Source organism: Saccharomyces eubayanus, chromosome XII, assembly GCF_001298625.1.
Source record: "Saccharomyces eubayanus strain FM1318 chromosome XII, whole genome shotgun sequence".
Classification (NCBI taxonomy): Eukaryota; Fungi; Ascomycota; class Saccharomycetes; order Saccharomycetales; family Saccharomycetaceae; genus Saccharomyces; species Saccharomyces eubayanus.
In genome coordinates this window covers 530289-546929 of record NC_030971.1, presented here as the reverse complement: position 1 = coordinate 546929, position 16641 = coordinate 530289, and the positions used below count along the sequence as shown (strand labels likewise).

The 16641-nt window shown below is 42.4% G+C and overlaps 10 protein-coding genes across 10 annotated transcripts; 5 read left to right on the top strand and 5 right to left on the bottom strand.

Annotated features, from left to right (window-relative positions):
• FRE1 (ferric/cupric-chelate reductase) lies at positions 1-574 on the bottom strand (the record flags this gene model as incomplete). The annotated part of the gene is made up of 1 exon (XM_018366789.1): positions 1-574. A coding segment is annotated over one exon (574 nt), but the record flags the coding sequence as incomplete, so codon positions are not given.
• A 643-nt stretch (positions 575-1217) lies between these two features.
• CRR1 (putative glycosylase) lies at positions 1218-2546 on the top strand (the record flags this gene model as incomplete). Its single annotated transcript, XM_018366788.1, has 1 exon — positions 1218-2546. The coding sequence occupies one exon, from the start codon at positions 1218-1220 to the stop codon at positions 2544-2546; it is 1329 nt and encodes a 442-aa protein (XP_018220627.1).
• A 260-nt stretch (positions 2547-2806) lies between these two features.
• On the top strand, positions 2807-4285 carry TUB4 (gamma-tubulin; the record flags this gene model as incomplete). The annotated part of the gene is made up of 1 exon (XM_018366787.1): positions 2807-4285. One exon carries the CDS (start codon positions 2807-2809, stop codon positions 4283-4285), a length of 1479 nt encoding a protein of 492 aa, XP_018220626.1.
• A 578-nt stretch (positions 4286-4863) lies between these two features.
• Positions 4864-5355, top strand: ATG38 (Atg38p; the record flags this gene model as incomplete). The annotated part of the gene is made up of 1 exon (XM_018366786.1): positions 4864-5355. One exon carries the CDS (start codon positions 4864-4866, stop codon positions 5353-5355), a length of 492 nt encoding a protein of 163 aa, XP_018220625.1.
• Positions 5356-5942: 587 nt separating this feature from the next.
• CLB4 (B-type cyclin CLB4) lies at positions 5943-7307 on the bottom strand (the record flags this gene model as incomplete). The annotated part of the gene is made up of 1 exon (XM_018366785.1): positions 5943-7307. One exon carries the CDS (start codon positions 7305-7307, stop codon positions 5943-5945), a length of 1365 nt encoding a protein of 454 aa, XP_018220624.1.
• A 299-nt stretch (positions 7308-7606) lies between these two features.
• Positions 7607-8542, top strand: PNP1 (purine-nucleoside phosphorylase; the record flags this gene model as incomplete). Its single annotated transcript, XM_018366784.1, has 1 exon — positions 7607-8542. One exon carries the CDS (start codon positions 7607-7609, stop codon positions 8540-8542), a length of 936 nt encoding a protein of 311 aa, XP_018220623.1.
• Positions 8543-8867: 325 nt separating this feature from the next.
• SEC13 (GTPase-activating protein SEC13) lies at positions 8868-9761 on the bottom strand (the record flags this gene model as incomplete). The annotated part of the gene is made up of 1 exon (XM_018366783.1): positions 8868-9761. One exon carries the CDS (start codon positions 9759-9761, stop codon positions 8868-8870), a length of 894 nt encoding a protein of 297 aa, XP_018220622.1.
• A 249-nt stretch (positions 9762-10010) lies between these two features.
• HRD3 (ubiquitin ligase complex subunit HRD3) lies at positions 10011-12509 on the bottom strand (the record flags this gene model as incomplete). Its single annotated transcript, XM_018366782.1, has 1 exon — positions 10011-12509. One exon carries the CDS (start codon positions 12507-12509, stop codon positions 10011-10013), a length of 2499 nt encoding a protein of 832 aa, XP_018220621.1.
• Positions 12510-12843: 334 nt separating this feature from the next.
• On the bottom strand, positions 12844-14694 carry ENT2 (epsin; the record flags this gene model as incomplete). The annotated part of the gene is made up of 1 exon (XM_018366781.1): positions 12844-14694. The coding sequence occupies one exon, from the start codon at positions 14692-14694 to the stop codon at positions 12844-12846; it is 1851 nt and encodes a 616-aa protein (XP_018220620.1).
• Positions 14695-15577: 883 nt separating this feature from the next.
• Positions 15578-16534, top strand: HMX1 (Hmx1p; the record flags this gene model as incomplete). Its single annotated transcript, XM_018366780.1, has 1 exon — positions 15578-16534. The coding sequence occupies one exon, from the start codon at positions 15578-15580 to the stop codon at positions 16532-16534; it is 957 nt and encodes a 318-aa protein (XP_018220619.1).
• Between the last annotated feature and the right edge of the window lie 107 nt (positions 16535-16641).

Genomic DNA, 16641 nt, shown 5'->3' with positions numbered 1-16641 from the left:
AGGGATAAATTAGTGATTTTTTGACAGAGTTTGGCATAATGCTTTTGCCAAATACCTTTTTCATAACATTGAGAATAGTAGCGATAGTAAGCACGACTGCCCAAAAGAAGACGAGACCCCAGGCGCACCATTGAGACCGTATTAGGGCAAGGTGATTGCCATAATTGTTTTGGTAGTAATAATGGAAGGCTGTCTCATTCGCCGTTAGCGGCTGATTAACGAGAACCTTCATATCTGTTTTTGCGGGGGCTCTCAAATACATGGAGGCGTTTAAATAAATTTTCTTCATGTCGTCCAAAGTGTAAGATCTGTGACTTGAACATTGAGCAGCGATTTTCTTCAAGGCACTGTCAAACGTCTTGTTGGACTTGGAGTTTTCATAGGCGCATGCAGTGACGGAGCCGAGCCAGTTGATGTTTTTACAGTAACAACCTATAGATGTTTTATTATTAATACATCCATACTGATATAACGAGGCTTGAGAAATGCATGAAGAGCTTACAATTATAGCACTCGATTGAACTGTAGCAACAAAAGATATAAGTAGACAGAATAACACACGGGTCCAGATCATTGTGCCAGTTGGTTTCCTGTATGCATATAAGTTTGGAGTAATTGAAGGAATACTATATGCTTGATGGCGAAACTAAGTATTAGAGGGAAAAAAGCAGCTTCAAACTAGGATTCTAGCATGACTTAAGTATCGATCGTTATAGTATAGCCATGGTAACATCGGGCGCTAAAAGCCTCTCGAGGTCGTAAACTAGCTCCGAGGGTTCTTGGAATGGGGTGTATTATTAAAGTAGATGCAAAGCCGCCATTACACTTCGATGAGCAAAAATTCAATGAGCAAAAATTTCACTGGGGATGTTTGGGTTAAGTGCAGCTCTTTTGGAATCGAGTTGCAGCAGCATTCGAGTTCTTGACTATTTTTGCAGCCCGGAAGGTAGCTGCAGTCAATTATATCGGCATTTTTGTTCTTGCAAAATCGTTTGTCGTCTATGCAAATCATAATTGCGCTTTGTGTTGTGCGTCTTCAATATTTGCTTATAATGTGCTCGTTCTACCTCGTTTTCAGAGGCGTCACAAAAAAAAATTACTCCGCGACGACTATAAAAAAAAAAGCACAATAGCAGATAGTTATTGATGAAGAGGTAATACAAGAACGCCTGTATAGGTCAGGTTTTGATTGGAGGCTTTTGCGCAAGGCTAGAAAAATGAAGAACATAATACTGCAACTGGTGCCCGTTATCGGCAGTATCGGGTTTACCCTCGGAGAATTGTACAAACCAAAAAACTCTATACCCTGCTCTACAAACAAGCATTGTCCCGCTGAGTGGCCATGCTGTTCACCGTATAATGAATGTGGAGCAGGTCCAATGTGTGTTGGCGGCTGTGATGTGAGGTCTTCTTTTAATGAGGAGAGCTGCACACCTATACCTGCTTTGGTGCCCAATTTGGAGGTCAAGTTTGTCAGCACACCAAAGGTTCCCAAATTCATTGCGAACTATCAACCAAGGCCACCGATCAAGGAGGACAATGTACCAAAAAAGGCGAATACCAAAGTAGGTATCATAGAGGGGGAACTCAATTCTAAGAGAATCATACATTATGCCAAATTCTTAATCACTCCCGATGTAAAAGAAGCTGAAAAAATGCTGGATGATTTTGATTTTACACATAGTGGTTATACCTCAATTGAGCCAAGTACGGGGAACATTTTATTGGCCATGCCCAAGAAAACTACCGGAAGTTTAGTCACAACAACAAGATCGTTCTTGTACGGAAAAGCAAGCTTACGAATGAAAACAGCACGTTCAAGGGGGGTCGTCACTGCGTTTGTCCTCATATCTGCCATCGGGGATGAAATTGATTTTGAATGCCTGGGCGGTGATCTAACCATGGTGCAATCAAACTATTACTCCCAGGGACAATTAGACTATACTAAAATGCAAAGGTTCCCTGTTGGAGGCGACACTTGGGCGACTTACCACACGTATGAGATTGATTGGGATCCGGATAGAATTGTATGGTATGTGGACGGCAAACCCGCGCGCACCGTTGTAAAGAAGGACACATGGGACCCAGTTAAGAAGGTATACAGGTACCCACAAACTCCGATGAGACTGGAAGCAGCCGTTTGGCCAGGCGGCTCTGAACACAATGGGCCTGGAACGATAAATTGGGCTGGAGGCCTTATAGACTGGGAGAATTCGCCTGATATCATAGAAAGAGGCCAGTTTACGGCGCAGGTCGATCAAATCACCGTAAAACCATACCGGAATAAATTTACAGAACAAGTGCAGCATTGCTTGAAAGCGAAGAAAAATGCAACCGCCATCCTCGACAAAGATCTATCGAAAGTGGTCGTATCGTACAAGAAGCAAAACAAAACCGCACAATACGACGATTCGTCCCTCGAATGGGATTGTTTTATCACTCCGAGGGTAAATGACTGGCTGAGTTCTGGAAAAATGCGCGACAGTAATAATAGTCGCAGTAATAATGGCTTAGTAAAGCATTTGCATACGTACACTGACCTCTGACTCCCTGAATCAGGGTACAACACAATATAGTTACCTAAATTATTGGAGTTTAAAGCTCAACGACAACTAAATACACCATTTTTAAGAATTTCAGCATTCCCTTTTGTCACTATACGCATATTTACTCATTATTCTCATTGTACTCAAAAAAAAAAAAAGACAAATCAGAGTTACCCTTATATCTTGAATGAATTCGGGTAACAGAACGCGTAAATATTTTCTTTTGGGAAATTTCGTAAAGAATAAACAAAACAGATGCTATGAGAGGTTTTAAATTAGATGCCATACTTACACACGGAGTCAGGACATTAGCATCAATGGGTGGCGAAATTATCACTTTACAAGCCGGTCAATGTGGGAACCATGTTGGTAAGCTACTCTGGTCCCAATTGGCGAAAGAGCACGCGATAGGCACCGACGGGCTCTCGCAGCTTCCTGATTCAAGTGCAGATAGAGATGATGATACAAAACCCTTTTTCCGCGAAAATAGCAGGAACAGGTTCACACCAAGGGCTATCATGCTGGATTCTGAGCCTAGCGTCATTGCCGACGTGGAAAACACGTTTCGTGGATTTTTCGATCCTAGAAACACCTGGGTGGCTTCTGATGGCTCCAGCGCCGGTAATTCGTGGGCCAATGGCTACGACATAGGGACCCGCAACCAGGATGAAATCTTGAACAAGATTGATAAGGAGATTGACTCAACTGATAATTTCGAGGGTTTCCAGTTGTTACACTCTGTGGCAGGTGGGACCGGCTCCGGGCTAGGGTCCAATCTCCTGGAAGCATTGTGCGATCGATATCCAAAGAAGATACTTACGACTTATTCTGTGTTTCCCGCGAGATCTTCCGAGGTTGTTGTTCAATCCTATAATACCATTTTGGCCTTGAGGAGATTGATAGAAGATAGTGATGCAACCGTGGTGTTTGATAATGCTTCATTGTTGAATATTTCTGGGAAAGTGTTTAGAAATCCGAATATTGATTTACAACACACAAACCAGTTGATCTCGGCTATAATATCTTCAGTAACAAACAGTATACGATTCCCCAGTTACATGTATTCGTCCATACAGAGTATCTATTCTACCTTAATCCCCTCTCCTGAGCTCCATTTCCTAAGTCCTAGTTTCACACCATTTACATCAGATTACATACACGATGATATAGCACATAAGGGCCACTCGAGTTATGATGTTATGTTGGATTTGTTAGACCCTTCTAATTCTCTTGTTTCCACCGGCATGAATAACCCAACGTATTTYAACGTTTATAACACAATCATCGGTAATGTGGAGCCTAGCCAAATATCGCGTGCGATGACCAAAATACAACAACGTCTGAAGTTCCCCTCGTGGTCTTCTTCTGCCATGCACGTTAACATTGGGAGAAGGTCGCCTTATTTGCCCTCACAGCCTAATGAAAACGAAGTTGCTGGTATGATGCTAAGCAATATGTCCACCGTAGTGAACGTCTTTGAAAATGCGTGCAATACTTTCGATAAAGTGTTTGCTAAGGGCGCCTTTCTGAATAATTATAATGTAGGTGACTTGTTCCAATCCATGCAGAATGTTCAAGACGAGTTCATAGAGTCGAGAGAGGTAGTACAAAGTCTAATGGAAGACTACATGGCTGCAGAACAAGACTCGTACTTGAACGACGTACTCCTGGATGATGAAAACATGGTTGGTGAATTAGAAGAAGATCTAGATGCCGACGGCGATCATAATCTAGCATAATAACGTCTCTTTCCATATGTACTCATTCCGTTGCAATGGTGCAATCCATGCGCCAATATCAACTACCTTTTTAATGTATTATTCCCATTTATAAAATTAACCGTTGCATTGTTATATGAGCCAAGCTTACATTTTTTTTTTTCTGTATAATGATAGCGCCATTTTTCGATTTTTAGGTTCCCTAAAGGGTGGAAAAACCGAAAAGCCTAATGCAGAATGCGATGGAAAGATCTGTATGAGGTATAACTTAGCGAATTGATGGTATCATTCGATCGGTAAACTTCGACAATAGTCCATGAAATATTAGTGGTAGAATGAGTACTTTAGCAGAAGTAAGTTTCGTTCAGTTATGGCTTACCTTTTCGTTCATGAAGACTAACAAACATTATATATTGTTATTATGCTAGGTCTATACTATAATCGAGAATGCTGAACAGGAATGCCGAAAAGGAGATTTTGCTAATGCAAGAGTAAAATATCAACAGGCCATTGAAGTATTGGGCCCACAAAACGAGAATTTAGCACAAAACGAATTAAGTTCGGACGTTACACAAGCGATTGACTTATTGAAACAGGATATGACAGCAAAAATTCAAGAATTAGAACTTTTGATCGATAAACGGTCACCAGAAGAAAACAGTATCGGAATGCTCAACAATAATATGCTTATTGGGTCTGTTATCTTGAATAACAAAACTTCGATAAATGGGGTGGGCAATACTAGAAACTGGGATAATTCAATATATCAAAATTCATTGAACCCCCTAAACGATCCTATTTTGATTTCAATTTTAAATCGCTTGCAATTTAATTTGAATAATGATATGGAGTCGAAGGTGAAAGGAGTAAAAAACCCCAATAACTTGGAAATGAAGACTAACTTGAGACTGGAACAATTCAAAAAGGAATTAGTACTATATGAGCAGAACAAATTCAAGGAATATGGCATGAAAATTGACCAAATTGCAAAAGAGAACAAAAAGCTGTCTAATGAAATCGGGAGATTGAGAGAACGTTGGGATAGTTTAGTAGAAAGCGCCAAACAAAGAAGGGATAAACAACGAAACTAAATAGATAGCTTGTAAAGCACCGATTGAGTAAAAACTCACTGTTGTGGCTGAAATATGCATAATTCCCTGTGGCGAGAAAAAACACTTATGTTTTTAGGCAGCATTTATGTAGTGACGTTCAAGAGTTCCCCCTAAACCCTGGTTCAAGTACGGCTGAAAAGTATAAGTACTATTTCATACAAATAATGGTAATTTATGCATTGTCATACCATTTGTTCTCATGTTTAATGTTGTTACAATGAGATTAATAGCACCTAATAATGATGAAATTGATGTTAAATGTAAAGCAAAAATTGCTAAATCTAAACTAAATTCTTATTATTACTTAATAGTTTATTATTATATTGTAAGATTAAAAATTCTCTTAATAAATTTAATTTTAATAAAGAAGTAGTTAATAGATCAACAAGGTGCTTGCTAAAACTAAATAACGGATGCATTCGTATAAACATATATATTTGATGTATACTATGTTCTACATGAATAAATGAAATTGTTAATTTTTGAAACCAGAGCCAAAGTAAAAAAGAGATATCCTTTTAAGTTGTATATTTATAACATTAAATTTGAGGGCATGAATGAAGAAATTAAGACTCTGTAGAAACAATCCATTCTTCTACAATTTGAGAACAGCGGTAATGTCGCTGATCGGAATATTTTTTCCAGATTGAATGATGACGTCGAGATGCACTTTTGCAATTTTCCAATATCAGTGAAGCTAAAGAGATTATTTGGTCGGATGTATAGCCGGAATAAAAGACGTGTTTTAAAGACCAATCGTTCGAACCAAGTATTATTTTACTCAAAAAATAAGCACCAGCAGCTAACCAACTCGGAGCAGCCGCTACTAATCTTGGTTCTACTATTGTAGTTTCCAATAAATACTTTGCTAAAGTTCTTGGTTCAAAATCATAATCATCAGCTTTACTTATCCTTCTTAAAAATGGCATGGGGCCCGGCCAACCAATTTCAAATTCTAATGTGTCTATCATGTACTGTTCAGCTTTTATAATGTCATCTCTGTTATATGTGTTTTCTAGCATGTAGACTAGATCATCTAAAGTGGGGCAGTTAATCTCTTCAAATTTGGCAGCAATAAACAATGCAGACACACCAACTAGTTGGAATCTATTCAAAGTGACAGTTTTCTTTGATAAAAACCTATCCACTATGTTAATCGTTAAATATAGTGTTTCTGGTAGAAGCTGAAACCTAAAATGCAGCTGAACAAGCCAATCTATCATAGTTCTTCTGAACGGCCATGTTAGTTCTACTTGATTCTGCATGTAATACGGGTTGGGTCTATATTTCACTTCGAGCTCTTTTAAATAATAGAAGATTTCCGATGCATATTCTACAACCATCACCACATCATGAGTGTCGTCATCCAGCGGATCAGGTACTGATTGGAAGTATTTTTCAAATGCCTTGTCCAATTCATTCTGGATTTCATCGTTGTTTATGGGAGATAGTGGTTCAAGTACGCTGTCCTCATCTTCCTCTGTAGTTTCTATCATTTCCCCATCGGAATCCTCGTACATTTGACTGGTTTGAAGTTGCTRATTTTTTACTCTCTGAGTTAGCAAATCATCAATATCGTATTTGTTGCCTTCATCAGTAGAAGAATCTTCACAACTATCGAGTATAAAGTCTTCATCTTCATTATCACCTGTGTATTCCTGTTTCAGTAAAGTTGATTGTATATTCTCTTTGTCAAAACCATTCCTCGCCTGGTGAAACTTATTTTTAATGGCGTTATGTATTCTATTTGCTTTTTGAGAGGTCACATCACCTAAAGCCACTCTCCCCTGTCGTCTCTCTGGCCCCTTTGTGCTCTTTTGGAACTCATGGTAAAGTAGGTTTTCGGCCTCTTGATCAGTATTTTCATTCAAAATGTCACTGCCATCTGTCAAAGTAGACCGTGGAGGTTGTACTGTGCGCCCGTCAAACATTTCTCCTCAATTTTCTTACTCAATCTGGCCACCTCGATACTCAATAACTACACTGCACGCTAATATTTAATTTCAGAATATCAGAAATTGAAAATTTTCGACAAACCACAAATAAACTTTCTTTTGATATTTCGATGTTTTGTTTTTGTTTTTGTTTTTGTTTTTGTTTTTGTTTTTGTTTTTGTTTCGTAGTTTACAAAGCGGGAATAAAAAGGAAGATCTCAAAGCAAAGATAATAAAAGCAGGCATAAAAGACTAGCGTTCTGGCATTTAGAAAAGTTTTCTGGCATACTGAAAAAATGACGGATGTTTTGGACACAAATCAACAGCGTGAAGCGATTACAAAGGCCGCTACTTATCTTTCGGGTATTTTGGAACCACATTTCCAAAGTACTCCAAACTTTAAACCTCCAAGAACTTTGATCATATGTGGTTCTGGGTTAGGTGGGATATCCACCAAATTATCCATAGATAATCCTCCCCCAGTGACAATTCCATACGAGGATATACCAGGATTCAAGAAAAGTACGGTTCCAGGTCATTCTGGTACACTAATGTTTGGATCTATGAATGGCTCGCCAGTAGTGCTAATGAATGGACGTCTTCACGGATATGAAGGCAATACACTGCTCGAGACTACGTTTCCAATAAGAGTGGTTAACCACATGGGCCACGTCCATAACTTAATTGTCACCAATGCTGCTGGTGGTATAAATGCGAAATACCAAGCTTGTGATTTAATGTGCATTAACGACCATTTGAATATTCCTGGCTTGGCTGGGCAACACCCATTGAGAGGTCCTAACTTGGACGAAGTCGGACCTCGTTTCTTGGCTTTAAGCGATGCATATGATCTAGGATTGAGGAAACTTTTATTCAAGAAATGGAAAGAATTAAAGATCCAAAGACCGCTACACGAAGGTACTTATACCTTCGTCTCTGGTCCTACATTTGAAACAAGGGCTGAGTCTAGAATGATCAGAATGCTTGGAGGTGATGCTGTCRGAATGAGCACTGTTCCCGAGGTCATAGTGGCAAGACATTGCGGCTGGAAGGTTTTGGCCTTAAGTTTGATTACTAACACTTGTGTCGTGGATAGTCCTGCCAGTGCATTGGATGAATCTCCTGTGCCTTTAGAGAAAGGTAAAGCGACACATGCTGAAGTGCTGGAGAATGGTAAAATCGCCTCTAATGACGTGCAGAATTTGATTGCTGCCGTGATGGAGGATCTATAAGACTGTTATGACTCGGATACCTCTCTGTATTATGTGGGCATTCAATCGGTAATGATTTCAATTATTTTTTTTTCTTTTGAAGAAAAGCAGTTCTTTTCTATATATATATATATGTATCGTTTGTTTTGCCTTTTTTGTATAAAAAAAAATGTACAACAAATTTTAAGAACTTGCGAAAACAGAAAAGAAGAAAGGTGAACCAGCTTCTGGAGCATTGACTTTCACAAATCTTCGACCATCTTATGTTTATTGTACATTATGCTTTCTCTTCTCTTCGTATTCATTGATGGACTTGTCCCGTTTAATTTTTTTGCTTTTTAGTTTCTTATTGATGGACTTCACCAGCAGGTTCCCATTTACCTTCCAAATTTTCCTTCCATAAGGTAACTTTATTATCACCCCCAGAAAGGGCTAGTATGTTACCGGACAAAGACCAACTGGCCCTCCACAAAACATCTGGGAATTTTTCGTCTTTTAATAAAGTTTTTTTCCATGGGCCTTGCTCATTATCTTGAGTCCAGATGATACAGGTGCGGTCTTGTGAGACACTAGCCAAGTATGAACGTAGGAGGACGGTTGGCGACCAAGCCACGTCTCTCACCCAATCACTGTGACCTTCCAAAGTACTTTCTAGGACGTAAGTTTGTGCGTCTGAGTTGTACTTCCAAACCTTTACCAAATTGTCGGCGCCCCCAGTCACAAACTTGCGGGATTCCTTGGCACCACCATGTTCGCCATCTTCTTCGACTGTAGCTGGGGCCCAAGAAGCGGAGTTGACACCGATCGCGTGAGCATCGATGATTATTGGAGAAGTGGTACCGTTTTCCTTGAATTCCACTACAGAGACTTTACCATCGGAAGAAGCGACTAGTAACAGGGGGCCATACTCATGAGGAGCCCACTGAACGGAATTGACGGAAGCGGAATGCACGGCGTGAACGGCAATTTGGGACCATCTACCGTTTTCTTCTTTCCAAATCAATACCTTACCATCATAAGAGCATGAAGCTAAAATGGTACCGAATTTGGGATGCGCCCAATCAACACGCCAAACAGGGCCTTCGTGCCCAGTCAATGTGTCTACCAACTTGTGTGTTTCCCCTTCGACCTCAAAAATCTTAATTGTCTTGTCAGAAGAGCATGTAGCGAGGCGCTTCCCATAGTAGTCTAGAACAGCATCATGGATTAGTTCGTTGTGCGCATTAGCTATGACGACCATTTGTAAGCTGTTTTTATTTTATCTGTTATCCCTGTGCGTATAGCCTTATTGTTCAAACTCAGAAGCCAATTGTACCACCAACTCTCACACACCTTCACTTTCCAGAACTTTGTTGATCTTAGCAGTTAAAGCTTTAGGTGGTGATTCTCCGTTGGTTTCGCTTTTTTTCTCTCGTTGTTCGCTTTCCTTTAAGCGTTCGGGTAACGGATGATTTTTTATGGATAGTTATATAGACCTATACAAACTACATCATATGGCAAATATCTGTACGTTGAAGTCCCAACCAGGAGGCCCCTGTGCTTGTTGCTGCTGTTGCTGCTGCTGCTGTGGGTTCCCATTTGCGTTTAGCTGGGCGCCGTTGAAACGGACGTTCCAACCCCTCCGAGCCGCCAATGTGCTCATTAGAATGCTTAGGAGGAATATCCCCAAGATGCACCCCATGGTGATGAGGTCTTCCACTTGGAATCCCAGGATCTCAGAAGTTTCCTGTACATTCTGGTCCCTGTGGGTGGCGCCATTTTGTACGACGGTTCTATGCTTGTGAGATTCTTCTGTAGCTCTTGTGTCATCCTCTTTGTGTCTTATCCTTTGTAAAATGTTCGTCAACTGCTTGTACCACGAAGTCTTTGGAGGCTGGGTATCTTCGCTTGTGTTGGGAGGGATAGTGGGTGCCCAGTAGTTCACTTTTTCTCTCGTAAGCCAGGTCAACCACGACTTTAAATGTAATTTGAGCACACATAATTTGGAAGCCAAATAGAATTTATGGTCGTGTTCCAACACCTGATCGTAATAGCGCTTAGCCAGATGGAAATCCCTATTCACACCTAGCCCGTGCTCGTGCATATAGCCCAGGTTCCAAATGGCTTGTATGGAATACTTTAAAGCGGCGCCCTGATATAGTGCTATGGCTTTACTATAATTTTGCATTTGGAAATAAATGTCCCCTGCAACAACACCAGCGTCTATGTTTCCCTGCCTGAAAGCTCTCGTATAGTAGGATATTGCCAAGGTCTTTCTTGGTTCTGTAGTCCTTGGCGGGTCCTCTAATTCGTATGGCAGTTGGTACATTAGGTAGGCTGCAGATATTTGAGCGGTTTCATAACCTTGTTCTGCCAATTGGGAGTACGCCCACAAAGCCACTTCTGAACGGTCGTTGATCAATTCAGCGAACGCTGTCCTTAACTCCGGTGCCATAATAGGTTCGTTTTCGTCAACGAATGTTTTGAACAGGTAAGCGGTATTCTCTACACTATATTTGCGGTTTGTTCCAGATTCGGTCATCACTGCAAACTCATATATAGCTGGAATGAACCCCTTCGAGTACGCAGTCTCCATTAAATTGAACGGATCACCAATTTTTTTTTCAGGGAATAAAGTGGCTATTTTGGATAACTGAAATTCCACAATCCCATTGTTAGTGTTAGTTTCAATAGCACGCGTGTAATAAGAAACCGCCTTGGAAACATTCCCGGTAATGTATTGGTTGATTAAGCCTAAATCTATATTTGCTCTACCCATAGACGCGCTAATACTTTCGCTTATTTTTAGCGTCTTGGTCAGAATCTCTTCAGCCATAGGGATATTAGGCTTCGAGGAACCTTCACCGGTGAAATACATGTGTCCCAATAATTGCAAGCAACTCACGTAATATAAAACTTGCAAATGACCRAGATTGTCCACATGGGGTTCGAACTCCTTGTAGGTTAATTCCAGCAAATTTTTAGCGCGCTCACAGTTCCTACTTTGCGAATAGGTCCCTCTATAATCATTCCAAGCTGCGTTATATATCCTTATTATTCTTCTTTCATTGGCGTCTTCGTCGTCTTCGTCGTCATCAATATGACCCTCGTGGCCGCTGAGAGTGAACCTGCCCATTGTTTCGAATTGGAAAGTCATTTGTGCACCATTAACTTGGGCGATAAAGGGTGAGCCAATATCCGACGTAGCTCTTTTCCTCACTGTAGAGAACGGAACAGAATTTAAACCTCTTCCCAATAATCCGTTTTCGAAATCAGATATTCTCACGTTATAGCTTTCCCAAGAGGGAAATACAATATCCCATTCATCCCTCGAATACATTCCCCTTAAATATTCCGCAATGTCTCTATATAATATCAGAGCTTTATTGAAATTTCTGGGAACGTTGAATCCCGAATAATATTTATATGCCAACACCTGTTTAGCTTTCAAATTTCCTAACTCGGCAGCTCTTTGGTAATACAACAAGGCCTTAGCAGAGTCCTGAGGAATCGTGCTTAGATTATTACTGCTAGCAATACCACCAGTGGAATACATTACAGCTAAGTCGAAAATGGCTGAATGATTGGTGAAGTGAGTCAGGCCATTGAATTTTTCCAAGTATTTGTGTGCCAATGTCATATTGTGGGGGAAATCATATTGGTTCCAAAGATGAATTTGGCTAAGAGTGTATGTTGCTTCTGAGTTGTTGAATTGTTCACTAGACTGCACTAGCAAACCGTAGATTTGATGTTGAAGATCTGTAATTTCATTTTGCCAAACGTATTGATAGTTTTTTTCCTCATTACGTGGAGAATAATCCATCGGTACGTAAAACCCAACAAATTCATCGATGTTGGATTCCATGGCAGCTTCTTTCATGGGGTCTTTGGACTTCGGTATGCTTGATAGTAACTTTTGCGCTTCAGGCCAAGGATCCGCTATCGAATCAGCCCTTATTAACAGCACTGCGTGGCATATCGCGCACAAGTAGGATAAGAGCGTGATCATGGTTTAGTTGGTGTATCTTGTATGAGACCGCAAATTAGCAATGGTAGGCGACTTTCAGGTGGACAGCTCCTTTTCCATTCCTGGGACATGAGTGTGTGTTGTACGTAATTATTGCAATTTGCCGTTAAAGTAAGCCCGTTGTTAACTTTTTCCGAAGAAGCGCCAAGAAGGTATATTGATTGACGGCAATAGAAAAGAAGAGCGCTTGAAGAAGAAGTGAGGCTCCCTCTGTTGGGTGTGCTTTCGCTTTTTGTTTACGTTTTCTCCATACCTATGGAGGCTACTCGTATATATGTATATGTATGTACAACAAAAAAGTGTATATAATATGACATCAAAGATCAATTAAACTTATACCTTGGTCGGGGGCATATCCCTGCTGTTGTTGCTGTTGTTGTTGTTGTAGCTGTTGCTGTTGTAACTGTTGCTGTTGTAGCTGTTGCTGTTGCTGTTGCTGTGAAGAAGCCTGTTGGTAGTTTTGCGTGTATTGCGGTTGTTGTTGTTGGTAGTTTTGAGTGTACTGTGGTTGTTGTTGTTGCTGTTGTTGAGGTTGTTGAGGTTGGGAGTAGTTCACGTTAGCAGAGTTTTGTGGGGGGGAACTCATGCCAGGATTTGGTGGTTGGTTTCCAAACCCATAACCTGTTTGTGCGGGCACGATGCTTGTACTTGGTAAACCGGTGTATTGGCTGTTCAAAAATGGGTTGTTCTTGGGTTCATTGACAACCTGTTTATACCCTGTACCTTGAGAATTTATAAAAGTGCCCGTTTTGGTGTGTTGGGCGGGAATACGCGCTTCCCCTGTGTTACCAAAAGTGTCTGCGCCAGTACCAGTTGCCAGCAAAACGTTTAAGTCGTTATATTTATCTGATACGGACTGGTTGCCTGTTCTCGTTTGTGTCAAGGGTTGTTGTTGTTGTTGCAATTGAGCTTGTTCTTGTAATCTGTACTGCTGCAACTGAGCCTCTTGTTGTTGTTTTTGCTGCTGTAACTGAGCCTCTTGCTGTTGCCTTTGCTGCTGTAACTGGGCTTGCTCTTGTTGTTGTCTTTGTAGTTGCTGCATTTTTAGTTGCTCTTGTTGTTGTCTGGCTTCCTCTTGTTGTCTCTGTAACTGGGCATGTTGTTGCTCCTGCTTTTGCCTTTCCAGATTGTCCATGGAGAATGGATTGTTGGAACCCGTGGGCAAAGCTTGTTGGAAATTAGCAGGCTCCTGCTGCTGCTGTTGTTGTTGTTGCTGCATATTGGCAGCGGTTTGTTGTTGTTGCAAGGCTGCTGCAGCAGCTTGTTGCTCCTGTTGGAAGTACTGTTGCTCGGCTAGCTGTTGTTGTTCTTGCTGCTGGTCCAACCATCTTTGTTGTGCAATCGCCTGCTCTTGGTCTTGTTGGTACTGGTACTGTAGGTATTCATCTTGAGATAATGGATTACCAAAAATATCGTAGTATGCAGCCTGTTGTTGTGGGGGAATTTGCACTTGGGAGTGGGACTGCTGCTGTCTTTGTAGTTCTTGCAGTTGCTTCAACTCCTCTTCCTCTTTGCTCAATTGCAAAGCAGCTTGGAAATCAGGGTCTTCATCGTCGTACTGGGCCATTTCATTCCTGCGTAGTTCGTCCTCTTGAGCGGTAATTCTACTTTCCTCCAGGGCCTTTTCCAGGTCATTCTGGTAGGTGGGGGGAGAATCGTACGGGTTGCTTCTCGTTCTTTGTCTTCTTGGTCTGGGTCTCACAGTCTTAGTGGCCCTTCTGTTCCTCGTATTCATCGTTCTCTCCTCGCGCAATCTTTCGTCGTCATTCAGCAGCGAGACCAGTTCCTTGGCCTTGACCCTGATTATCTGGCCCTCGTCGAACCCAGACTCGTTTTCGTGTCTGAACTCCCTCAAGGTCTTGATGACATAGAAGTTCTCTCTGCACCAGAGAACGCAGTTCTCGCTACCGAAGCGAACAAGATAGTCCAGAACGGTCAGCGACTTGGCCACGTGTCTCCAGTACTTCCCCTTGTCGTTCAGCCTCTTGTCCAACATGTCCATAATCTCGAAGAAGTCCACGGAATCGTAAGACCTCTGCGCCAAATCATCAAGAGTGTCTATCGACGGGGTTCTCGGGTCGTTCGCCGTGGCGTCTCTCACAAGCACCTGTGTGGACGAGTAGCCCTTCACCATGTTCTTTGCAGAACGAACAAACTGTTTCGACATTGCTCACAAAACAGATAAATTTTTAATAGGGGTTGTCAAACAGAGATAGTGTGGTGTTGCACAACTAACAGAAAAAGAGAAAAGAATAGGAAAACGTATTTTCGCACTCAGAAATAAGCAAACAGACGCTTCGATACAGCTCTGCAATCTACCAAGAGACAGAGCTTGCCTGTCCATCCCTCACGGAGTGTCCGACACTATCAGATCCTTCTCAAATTTTCAATGTTTGTTTTTCCCTTTCACCCTTCACCGCAGGGTAATTCTGCCAAGAGTACAAACTTTCGACACAACTACAGCAAGCTGGTACAACTAACCAGACTGCAAGTCATGCCGTACTACTGCACTATGCTTTGCTGGCCTGGCCTGCGTTGTGCCATGTGTTAAGCTTACGGCCCCTTGCACCGTAGCCCCTGGGGCGCATTTGTTTAGTTGAGCAGGTGCCGACGCTTGTTTTACCGGTGCACAATGAAGCCCACTTCGATAACCATCGAGGCCCGTTGCCATGTGCCTGTGTTTGTACCCATGGATACAACCCTCGTTCGAGCATCTAGCTATCTTTAGACGGCAGATCGCTGGCGATATCGCCTGACCATTTGCACCTGCTCGCAGCCGGCGTTATCGGACCGCGGCAGGTGGGCGATGTAATAGACACTTTCAAACATGCGGTTTATGGCCACCCCAAGTAGGCGGATTTACACCTGTATTGGGTGTGGTCAAGCAATGACCAAGTGCTCCCCCCTCCCGTTCCTTCCCTCTCGACCCTCTCTGCTCCACTAATATATAAGAACCCGCACGTTCGATTCTCTTGCTTGCTTTGTGGAGGCAGCTACTACAAGGCCACCACATATCACATAACAAAGATACATACACACACACCGTAAAAATGGAAGATAACACCGCCACAATCATACCCTCGCCCACCGACATCGGGGCGCTGGCCAACAGGATCAACTTCCACACTAGAGACGCCCACAACAAGATCAACACGTTCATGGGCATCAAGATGGCCATCGCCATGAGGCACGGCTTCATATACAGACAGGGCATTCTCGCGTACTACTACGTGTTCGACGCCATCGAGCAGGAGATCGACCGTCTGCTGAATGACGCTGTGTCCGAGAAGGAGCTGCAGGCGTCTGGTATTCTGAAGCAGTTTTGGCTCGAGGACTTCAGACGGTCCACCCAGATCTACAAGGACTTGAAGCTGCTGTACTCGAATACGTTCAAGAGCACGGAGTCGCTGAACGAGTTCCTGGCCACGTTCGAGAAACCGCCGCTGCTGCAGCAGTTCGTCGACGACATCCACGACAACATACGCCGGGAGCCTTGCACCATCCTCTCCTACTGCCACGTCCTCTACCTGGCGCTTTTCGCCGGCGGTAAGCTGATAAGATCGAACCTGTACAGGAGACTGGGGCTTTTCCCCAACTTCGAGAAGCTTACGCAGAAGGAATTGGTCAAGAAGGGCACGAACTTCTTCACTTTCAGCGAACTGGGCCCCACGGAGGAGACGCGGTTGAAGTGGGAGTACAAGAAGAACTACGAGCTGGCTACCAGGACGGAGCTGACGGAGGCGCAGAAGCTGAAGATCATCAGCGTCGCGGAGGGCATCTTCGACTGGAACTTCAACATCGTCGCGGAGATCGGAGAACTGAACCGCCGCGAGTTGATGAGCAAGTTCAGCTTCAAGTGTGTCACCTACGTGTACGAGGAATGGATGTTCAGCAAGGGCTCTGCCTCCAGAAAGGCCTTCAGCACCACCATGCTGCTGCTGCTCTCCATCGCCGCGGTCTGGATCCTGTACTACTTTGTAAGGAAGAGTTTTCTTAGCGTAGTATAACTTCTATATAAAACAAAAAAAAAGTCTAAATACACACACATAATATATATACATGAATCAATAATGGCAGGAAAAAAGGAGGGAACATCGCGAAGAACACATCAGAG